This window comes from Salmo salar, chromosome 15 (assembly GCF_965601325.2).
Source record: "Salmo salar chromosome 15, fSalSal1, whole genome shotgun sequence".
Lineage (NCBI taxonomy): Eukaryota > Metazoa > Chordata > Actinopteri > Salmoniformes > Salmonidae > Salmo > Salmo salar.
In genome coordinates this window covers 44,181,487-44,192,839 of record NC_138305.1, presented here as the reverse complement: position 1 = coordinate 44,192,839, position 11,353 = coordinate 44,181,487, and the positions used below count along the sequence as shown (strand labels likewise).

The 11,353-nt window shown below is 42.8% G+C and overlaps 1 protein-coding gene across 2 annotated transcripts; it reads left to right on the top strand.

Annotated features, from left to right (window-relative positions):
• The first annotated feature begins 8,676 nt into the window (after positions 1-8,676).
• On the top strand, positions 8,677-11,130 carry LOC106571411 (cbp/p300-interacting transactivator 2). 2 transcript variants are annotated; one of them, XM_014144468.3, is made up of 2 exons: positions 8,677-8,909; positions 9,267-11,130. In XM_014144468.3, the coding sequence occupies exon 2, from the start codon at positions 9,275-9,277 to the stop codon at positions 9,992-9,994; it is 720 nt and encodes a 239-aa protein (XP_013999943.1). In that variant the 5' UTR covers positions 8,677-8,909; positions 9,267-9,274; the 3' UTR covers positions 9,995-11,130. The 2 variants fall into 2 exon arrangements, with proteins under 2 accessions (XP_013999943.1, XP_013999944.1); XM_014144469.3 differs by having other exon boundaries at positions 8,703-8,981.
• The last annotated feature ends 223 nt before the right edge of the window (positions 11,131-11,353 follow it).

Here is an 11,353-nt window from a genome sequence, read left to right as displayed (position 1 = left end):
ACCATACTACAATGACAAAAGACCCCTTTACTGGTCAGGACGTGACAGAATGACAGACTCTGATTACAAAGTTTGATGACAAAATCTGGCCACAAGGACTGCCGCGCCACCTTCCTGTTCAAGTGAGCACAGAACAACAAGGTGAGTCCAAACATGTCTTGTATGCTGCTGTATAAATTATGTAATATGCCAGGGAGATATGTGTACTGTAGCTATGAAAGTAATACTAAGTGTATTTTGTGTATTAAGCTGTTAGAAGCCCATGTTCTGAATTTTGGCGCTGTACATAAAGAGCTGAACAAATAGTTATATTAACTATGTCCTTCCTAGCTCGCTCATTATTGTCTTCATCGAAATTACGGATTGCGTCTTATCCACTCGTCGTCCCCTTATGCCATAGTTTGTACATCTCAATTGTCAGTAGAAACTACATTTGTTTAAGCAAGTCAGCCATATCAGTTATGTTTTTTATAAAGGCAGTAAATGAGGCTGAATGAATTGTTTCACTGGCAGACGAGGCACAGCTGATAGCCAGATGTAGCGGTGGTAAAGACTCCATGGTGCTGAAAGGAAGGTTCTGCTGTTGGGACAGCTTTATGTAGGCCCTGATAGTTCATGGGCACCGTTTGTCACCGTTATAGTGCAATTAATGTATTGTGTAGTGTTGTGTTGTGTAGTGGCTTTGAGGGCATGCATCTAAAAAAATGTGGAGGAGTTTTCCCACCCAAGATTTACATGCTAAAATTGCCACTGTACCGATCCTGTAGGTACATGCTCGATAACATTCGCAGAGTACGACCCTGCCTTACACAGGAAGCGGCGCAGGTCCTAATCCAGGCACTTGTCATCTCCCGTCTGGATTACTGCAACTCGCTGTTGGCGGGGCTCCCTGCCTGTGCCATTAAACCCCTACAACTCATCCAGAACACCGCAGCCCGTCTGGTGTTCAACCTTCCCAAGTTCTCTCACGTCACCCCGCTCCTCCGCACACTCCACTGGCTTCCAGTTGAAGCTCGCATCTGCTACAAGACCATGGTGCTTGCCTACGGAGCTGTGAGGGGAACGGCACCTCCGTACCTTCAGGCTCTGATCAGTCCCTACACCCAAAGAAAGGCCCTGCGTTCATTCACCTCTGGCCTGCTCGCCTCCCTACCTCTGCGGAAGCACAGTTCCCGCTCAGCCAAGTCAAAACTGTTCGCTGCTCTGGCACCCTAATGGTGGAACAATCTCCCTCACGACGCCAGGACAGCGGAGTCAATCACCACCTTCCGGAGACACCTGAAGCCCCACCTCTTTAAGGAATACCTGGGATAGGATAAAGTAATCCTTCTAACCCCTCCCAAAAAAGATATAGATGTACTATTGTAAAGTGGTTGTTCCACTAGATATCATAAGGTGAATGCACCAATTTGTAAGTCGCTCTGGATAAGAGCGTCTGCTAAATGACGTAAATGTAAATGTAATCCCTACGGTGAAGCATGGTGGTGGCAGCATCATGCTATGCTGTGGGGATGTTTTGAGAGGCAGGGACAGGGAGAGTAGTCAAGATCGAGGGAAAGATTAACGGAGCAAAGTACAGAGAGATCCTTGATGAAAACCTGCTACAGAGCACTTAGGACCTCAGACTGGGGTGGAGGTTCTCCTTCCAACAGCACTCACAAACAAACATGGGGGATCAGAGGGTTAAATAATGAACAAGTAATTGGGGGAATGAAACCAGGTGTGTAAGACAAGGACAAAACAAATGGAAAATGAAAAGTGGATTGGCGATGTCTATAAGGCCGGTGACATCGACCGCCGAACGCCGCCTGAACAAAGAGAGGGTCCGACTTCGGCGGAAGTCGTGACACTCTGGAGAGAACTGAAAAAAGCTGTGCAGAAACTCTCCCCATCCAGCCCGACAGAGCTTGAGAGGATCTGCAGAAAAGAATGGGAGAAACTCCCCAAATACAGGTGTGCCAAGCTTCTAGCTTCATACCCAACAAGACTTGAGTCGGTTTCACCACAGCGCTTGAAAGTTTTGAGGACTGCACTTAAATAACCTCTTACATCTAGACGTTCCGCTAGCGGAACACCGCTCCAATATCCAATGATAGGGCGTGGTGCGAATGACAAATTCCTCGAAATTCCTCGAAAATCCGAAAACTTCAATTTTTCAAACATATGACTATTTTATACCATTTTAAAGACAAGACTCTCCTTTATCTAACCACACTGTCCGATTTCAAAAAGGCTTTACAACGAAAGCAAAACATTAGATTATGTCAGGAGAGTATCCAGCCAGAAATAATCAGACACCCATTTTTCAAGCTAGCATATAATGTCACAAAAACCAAAACCACAGCTAAATGCAGCACTAACCTTTGATGATCTTCATCAGATGACACTCCTAGGACATTATGTTATACAATACATGCATGTTTTGTTCAATCAAGTTCATATTTATATCAAAAACCAGCTTTTTACATTAGCATGTGACGTTCAGAACTAGCATTCCCACCGAACACTTCCGGTGAATTTACTAAATTACTCACGATTAAACGTTCACAAAAAACATAACAATTATTTTAAGAATTATAGATACAGAACTCCTTTATGCAATCGCGGTGTCCGATTTTAAAATAGCTTTTCGGTGAAAGCACATTTTGCAATATTCTGAGTAGATTGCCCGGCCATCACAGGCTAGCTATTTTGACACCCACCAAGTTTGGTACTCACCAAACTCAGATTTACTATAAGAAAAATTGGATTACCTTTGCTGTTCTTCGTCAGAATGCACTCCCAGGACTTCTACTTCAACAACAAATGTTGGTTTGGTTCCAAATAATCCATAGTTATATCCAAATAGCGGCGTTTTGTTCGTGCGGTCAAGACACTATCCGAAGGGTAACGAAGGGTGATGCGCCGGCGCATATCGTGACAAAAAAATTCTAAATATTCCATTACCGTACTTCGAAGCACGTCAAACGCTGTTTAAAATCTATTTTTAGGCTTTTTTACTCGTAATATAACAATAATATTCCGACCGGGAGACGTCGTTTTTGTTCAAAGACTGAAAATGTAAAATGGACTCTTCACGTGCACGCGTGCACCCGTCTCATTGTTCTCAGATCGACCACTATCCAAATGCGCTACTGTTTTTCAGCCAGAGACTGCAGAGTCATCATTCAATGTTCTGGTGCCTTCTGAGAGCCTATGGGAGCCTTAGAAAGTGTCACGTTGCAGCAGAGATCCTCTGTTTTCAATAAAGAGGCTAAAGAAGGCCAAGAAATGGTCAGAGAGGGCACTTCCTGTTTGGAATCTTCTCAGGTTTTGGCCTGCCATATGAGTTCTGTTATACTCACAGACACCATTCAAACAGTTTTAGAACCTTTAGGGTGTTTTCTATCCAAATCAAACAATTATATGCATATTCTAGTTTCTGGGCAGGAGTAATAAACAGATTAAATCGGGTACGTTTTTTATCCGGCCGTAAAAATACTGCCCCCTATCCATAACAGGATAAACTTTCAAAGTTCTTGAAATTTTCCGGATTGACTAACCTTCATGTCTTAAAAAAATGATGGATTGTCGTTTCTCTTTGCTTATTTGAGCTGTTCTTGCCATAATATGGACTCTGCCATTTACCAAATAGGGCTATCTTGTGTATACCACCCTTATCTTGTCACAACACAACTGATTGGCTGAAACGCATTAAGGAAAGAAATTCCACAAATTAACTTTTAACAAGGCACACCTTGTTGGGCTCCCGAGTGGCGCAGCAGTCTAAGGCACTGCATCTCAGTGCAAGAGGTGTCACTGCAGTTCCTGGTTCAAATCCAGACTGCATCACATCCAGCTGTGATTGGGAGTCCCATAGGGCAGTGCACAATTGGCCCAGCATTGTCTGGGTTTGGCTGGGGTAGGTTGTCTTTGTAAATAAGAATTTGTTCTTAACTGACTTGCCTAGTTAAATAAAGGTAAAATAAAACATCTGTTAATTGAAATGCATTCCAGGTGACTACCTCATGAAGCTGGTTGAGAGAATGCCAAGAGTGTGCAAAGCTGTCAAGGCAAAGCGTGGTGACTTTGAAGTGTAACACTTTTTTTGGTTACTACATGATTCCAAATGTGTTATTTCATAGTTTTGATCTCTTGATTATTATTCTACAATGTAGAAAATAGTAAAACATTAAGAAAAACCCATGTATCTACCAACGGCGATACCTAGTAGGAAGCACTTCAAGTCGGCAGGCACAACACCGGAGCACTGGTCGCCGGCTTACTATCCACTCGTAGTGCAGCCCAATCAGCTACGCAAAACGATCTTGAGAAGCAACAAATCTGCCCAATTAGCTGATACGCTTTCCATACACCCACTCCTTTTGACACACCCAATGGTTTATACTCCGGTCGCCATATTGGGCTGCAGCTACTTGAAAAGAAGCAGTCCTCCATAGGAATGAATGGAATTCTACAGTATTTTAATTAAATGTTCCAAGGACAAAATTACATGTATTTAATTTTTAAAAATTGTAGTTGGGGAGAGTAACATTCGAACTTAAAAAATATATATACTTTAAGGAAAAGGTTATTCTATATTTTGTCATTTATTTGTATGTTTAGCTCACATAATATAATTTGAAAGCATACATTAAGGTGTCTGTAATAGAATAAACATGGAAAAATAGGCATTTCTATGCATTTCTATAGCTTCCCAAAATAGTTTTAAAAATGGTGGGGAGAGTGCCAAGATGGAGGCGTGGTGGCCTCAAAATTAGCCCACCCTGTCAAAGTATATTTAAGTCATTGATCAACACTGGTTTCCACTCTGGTTTTCACTCTGTCTGACATGACAAGATGAAAAAAGTCAGTCATTATATAAGTCTACCTTACACCCAAAAACATTAGATGGTAAGAATTGTTATCATACAAGTAGCAGGGTTCTGAATTACATTTTTATTACTATATCATAAAGAGTCCAAAATTAAGCTGTATCTGCACCAAAGCAAATTGTAAGGTGATTTGCATACACCGGTATCATTGCCTTTTCATATGCATGAGCCACCTTCACTTATTAAGTACTGACATAGGCCTACTTATCTGCAAATGATAGATGTTTACAATCATGCATTGCTAACTTGCCTCCAGTGTGGCACTGATAATCGGCAGGCAGATCCCTGTGCAGTCAGTCACTTTAAAGCGGCAATCAGCAATTGAAACAATAACAAAGCGTCTTCCCCACCGCTATTTGCGGCAGGTAGCCTAGTGGTTAAGAGTGTTGGGCCAGTAACAGAAAGGTCACTGGTTCGATATCCCTGAGCCAGCAAGGTTATGCCCTTGAGAAAGGCAGTTAACCCCCAACAACAACTACACCCTAGGACCTAGGTGCTGAGGATGTTGATTAAGGCAGCCCCCTCACCTCTCTGATTCAAAGGGGTTGGGTTAAATGCGGAAGACATATTTCGGTTGAATGCTTTCACTTGTGCAGCTGACTAGGTATCCCCTTTCCCTGGTTCTGTAAAAAGTGGCAGGTTGGGTCTGGAGAAATTGAACCACTCTCAAATTCAAAGACAGAGCTATGGATGCAAGGACTGACCATCAATGATATCAACATGACAGTTTTAATCATTTTTTGAAGATATACATTGTTTGTTTACATTTGCTTTGTTTACAAACATTGGAGTAAAAAAGCTTATAGTTTGGCTTCTGATAAAGTATGTCAGTTCAACTAAGCTCATGAGGCATTTATAAGCTAGGCTATATTCTTCAAGAACCAATGTACATATCATTAAGTTATAAGTACAAAAATGGATGTAGCAACTGCTGATTGCCCCTTTAAGAGCCAAGCATATAAACTGGATCACTTCTATACAAGGCCCTCCCCTGCCCTCCCTTCGGCAAATCCGACCACGACTTTTGCTCCTACCGTCCTATAGGCAGAAACTCAAACAGGATGTACCCGTGGCAAGAAGCATTCAATGCTGGTCTGACGAATCGGAATCCACACTTCATGATAGTTTTGATCACACGGACTGGGAAATGTTACAGCCAGCCTCAGAGAATAACATCGATTTATATGCTGATTCAGTGAGTGAGTTTATAAGGAAGTACATTGGAGATGTTGTACACAATGTGACTATTAAAACCTACCCTAACCAGAAACCGTGGATAGATGGCGGCATTCGCGCAGAACTGAAAGTGCCCCAAGAAGGCAAAAATATCTGAACTAAATTACTATCGCCCCGTAGCACTCACTTCTGTCATCATGAAGTGCTTTGAGAGACTAGTCAAGGATCATATCACCTCCATCTTACCTGCCACCCTAGACCCACTTCAGTTTGCATACCGCCCCAACAGGTCCACATCACACTGCACACTTCCCTATCTGCCATCTGGACAAGAGGAATACCTATGTAAGAATGTTGTTCATTGACAACAGCTCAGCATTCAACACCATAATACCCTCCAAGCTCATCATTAAGCTTGAGGCCCTGGGTCTCAACCCCGCTCTGTGCAATTGTGTCCTGGACTTTCTGACGGGCCGTCCCCAGGTGGTGAAGGTGGGAAACAACATCTCCACCTCGCTGATCCTCAACACTGGGTCCCCACAAGGGTGCGTGCTCAGCCCCCTCCTGTACTCATTGTTCACCCATGACTGCATGGCCATGCAAGCCTCCAACTCAATCATCAAGTTTGCAGACGACACAACAGTAGTGGGCTTGATTACCAACAACAACAAGACGGCCTACAGGGAGGAGGTGAAGGCACTCAGAGTGTGGGGTCAGGAAAACAACCTCTCACTCAACGTCAATAAAACAAAGGAGATGATCGTGGACTTCAGGAAACAGCAGAGGGAGCACCCCCCTATCCACATCGACGAGACAGCATTGGAGAAGGTGGAAAGTTCCTTGGCGTACACATCACGGACAAACTGAAATGGTCCACCCACACAGACAGTGTGGTGAAGAAGGCGCAACAGCGCCTCTTCAACCTCAAGAGGCTGAAGAAATTTGGCTTGTCACCTAAAACCCTCACAAACTTTTACAGATGCACAATTGAGAGCATCCTGTCGGGCTGTATCACCGCCTGGTACGGCAGCTGCACCGCCCTCAAACGCAAGGCTCTCCAGAGGGTGGTGCGGTCTGCACAACGCATCACCGGGGGCAAACTACTTGCCCTCCAGGACACCTACAGCACCCGATGCCACAGGAAGGCCAAAAAGATCATCAAGGACAACAACCACCCGAGACACTGCCTGTTCATCCCGCTATCATCCAGAAGGCAAGGTCAGTACAGGTGCATCAAAGCTGGGACCGAGAGACTGAACAACAGCTTCGATCTCAAGGCCATCAGACTGTTAAACAGCCATCACTAACACAGAGAGGCTGCTGCCTACACACAGACCAGAAATCATTAGCCACTTTAATAATGTTTACATATCTTACATTACTCATCTCATATGTATATACTGTATTTTATATAATCTATTGCATCTTGTCTATGCCACTCGGTCATCGCTCATCCATATATTTATATGTACATATTCTTATTCCATCCCTTTAGATTTATGTGTATTAGGTAGTTGTTGTGGAATTGTTAGATTACTTGTTAGATATTACTGCACTGTCGGAACTTGAAGCACAAGCATTTCGCTACAGCCGCATTAACATCTGCTAACCATGTGTACGTACGTGACCAATACAATTTGATTTGTACCACAGGAGGTTGGTGGCACCTTAATTGGGGAGGACGGGCTCGTGGTAATGACTGAAGCCGAATCATGGGAATGGTATCAAATATATCAAACACATGGTTTTCATGTGTTTGATGCCATTCCATTTGCTCCATTCCAGCCATTATTATGAGCTGTCCTCCACTCAGCAGCCGCATGTGTTTTGTACCTTCAGGAGAAGCAACAGGATATGTTTTTGTGTACAGCAGTGGGCATAGTCAGGTTTGAGGCAAAAACAGTACATTGGTTGAGGTGATCAGGTTTGTTTACAGAGCACTGAGCAGGAGTTTGGCTGATCAAAACATCGGTGACAACCGCTAGGAGCAGGGCGCACGTACCACACGCCTGCAGAGGCGTTTGGATATTCATAAAACATGGAACCAGCAAAGGCTCCAAAAACAGTGGATTGATTCCACTGTTCCAACTGTATTCATGTGTCTCTCAACATGTCAGAAATGTTAAATACTGATATAAACGCTTATTAATTCAAATGAAATCTACACTATTAAAGTGTTGTATTCTGTATACTTATAGCCTACCTAAACAGAGCATCTCATTGTCATTCTTAACATTAGGATTCAGGAAAGTTGATTCTGTAATTGTAATTATGAAGGTTGATAAACTCGTATCCTAATTATATAGTTTTATGAATTGGTACATGTATAGATCCTGACCAGTTTTAGGAGTTAATAGATAGCCTAATAATCTGGCCATTTGGTAATTTTCTCACCTCTTTGCGCAAAATCGGGGGACAGCATCTATGCATGTTGAACTTTCCAAAGCTGTGAAAAGTGAGTTCATGTTTTCCCACTCTTGCCTTAAACAGAAATAGCTGCAATGAGGTAATGTGCCTCGATGTTTCTGCTCTGAACGCGGGAGGCGTTTGGTGCGGGAGGGTGGCGAAGGCTCTGCTCCACATTTTTTGCGATCCTGAATCCAGACTTTCGTCTCGTCAGATTCAAGATTTGGCTCGCTCCGCCCATGACTGGTTGTATAGTATATCAGCACTGGGCGAGGGCGCTTGAAACAGTTTATTTTTTATTTTTTTCTGAGCTTAGGTTGAAAGTACGCTATCTTGGTTTTCAGAATGCACAGTGTTCACTGAGTTGGGACTACATATCGTATAAACTGGACTGATCTAGTTACTCGTGTTGTGCTGACAGCGGAACCACATCCAAGGGATCCAGTCAAGGAGGTAAAGAGCAAGTTTTGTGTATGGACAACAGCCTAGGAGTGACCTGCGGGAAATTTATACACTGAAAAAAAAGTAATTACAATATCACGGAGACATTTGATACAACCTTGCAGCTTTGTTATTTTTGTGAACCAGTCTGCAGTTACATTGTATACATAGTGTCTAATATTAATATTTTGCATGGGAAGTATGCTTCTAAATACTTTGTAATTTGTTCATTTGAAGGCTTTAACAGCAAAACTATTTACTGGGTGATAATCCTTTCCACTTTCATTGTGCGTAAATTATTGGATAAGCTAATGATGTTTGTCTTATCATGTCGATGCAAATGTAATTTTGTTTTTTAATTTGTGACAGCTTGGGGAATGGTAGACCGCATGATGGCAATGAACCATGGACGATTCCCTGAAGCTATTAATGGTCTCCACCATCACCACCCAGCACGCAGAATGGGCATGGGGCAGTTCTCGAACCCACTACACCATCAGCAGCAGCAGCAACAGCAGCATGGCTACACTACTGGTATTATGGGAGATCATTTGCACTACGGAGGGGGAAATGTAACATCTAACCACGGAATTAGACATTCTGTGGGGTCGGGGAATGTAAATGTAAACGCTGGACACCCAAACGGCAACATGCCTCCCGGTGCGCGCTATAGCTCTCAGTTTGTGGGACCCACCGCCGCCGTCCCCACTCAAGGACAGCTCGCGGCAAGCATGCAGTTACAAAAGCTCAACACGCAGTACTACAGCCACCATACACATCCCTCTCACCATCATTATATGCATGAGTTGCATCCTGCGAATCATCAACTTAACGGGACAGGACAACAGTTCAGAGATGGCAACGCGAAACACAGCACGTCCAGTTTGCCTCCACAGGCGCACCATTTGCCTGCTGCAATACTGCCCCCCAACGTCATTGACACGGACTTTATTGATGAGGAGGTCTTGATGTCTCTGGTCATTGAGATGGGGCTGGACCGAATAAAGGAGCTACCTGAGCTGTGGTTAGGACAGAACGAGTTTGATTTCATGACAGACTTTGTATGTAAGCAACAGCCAAGCCGAGTGAGTTGTTAAATCTCTGCAAGTGGACTTATACAGTCATCTACTCAAACAGACTTTAAAGCATTCCTGTTTGTCTCTTAAACTCAAGCATTCGAGAGAGATCTGCAATATACCAATGGAGAACCATTCAAACATGTAGGCTATTCTAGATAAATTCCACTAATATTTGGGGGGGGGGGGTAATACTGCACTGGAGACATCATGGAAATGAGTTTGTTTGAGTACGAATGCACTACAATCTCAATCAAGTCTGTCAGAAGGAAAATCTTCAAATCCATGAAATGCATCATTAATTAATTTAACAACTGAACATGGGAAATCAAGAAAACCTACCTGAGTAGCGCTGTCTGCTTATTTGAATAGTCCTCAAAGAAAATAGAGATGTACAATGGTGTGCTTGGTATATTTATTTTCCTGCCTCATTCAAACATTTTGGATGACAGAAAATGTTGAATTATTATGAATTGCAAATGAACCATATTCTAAATGATCTAAGTGGTTAAGAAACATGCTTCTAGACAAGTGCTGTGTCATTGTTCCCTACAATAATATACTGTACAATTTTGTGGCGATATACTTATCAGATATCTGTAATGTAAAATGATTTGTCTATCATGGAAGAGAACTGCAACTTGTTTTGTTTTTTATTCTCCCCTGCAAATGTCTTTCTAACATTGCTTGTATCCCAGCCAGGATGCGGTGTGAGTGAACTTGGCTGTCTCAGTTATTGTAAAGGTTAATTGTAGGAGAGATGTGGACCCTTCAATAACAGAGGGAGTGATGTGTTGAGGTGTGGGTATTGTCCACATGCTTAAATGGGACCTGTCTGGTAGAAAGAGTGAGACAAAATATTGTCTTTGGAAAAAGGATACTCCTCGCTTGAATACCCGGCCCCCTCCCCCCTGCTCTTTCCTTTGTGGACAATAAATGGTGTGGAATGTTATCAAGGTAGGGAGTATAATTTCACAAGACGTTTTCTTCCTCATCAGTTCTGAGAATTGACACCACTGTGCTTATTTAGTGTATGCGATACATGGCAATACTACTGTGTTGAAGCTTTCTAGGAAAGTTGGACAGTATTTTTGTAATTTATTCTATTTTAATTTGCAAACATGAATAAAGCAGCTGAAGTGCATTACTGACGTGAACTTGGCGTGATTGTGGGTGTTGGCATCCGTTCCATGTGTTTTCAATTTCTGGGGTTTGTTGTTGCATACTTTTGCATAGTGGCAGGACAAAAAACAACTATCCTTTTACATTCAGATTTCAGTTTGGTTCACATGGTTCCAAAGTTGTAGTTAGGGAAAGGGGGATACCTAGTCAGTTGTGCAACTGAATGCATTCAACTGAAATGTGTCTTCTGCATTTAAC

Excerpts from the sequence above, each read along its gene's own strand:
- LOC106571411 (XM_014144468.3), top strand. The coding sequence starts at position 9,275 with ATGGTAGACCGCATGATGGCAATGAACCATGGACGATTCCCTGAAGCT.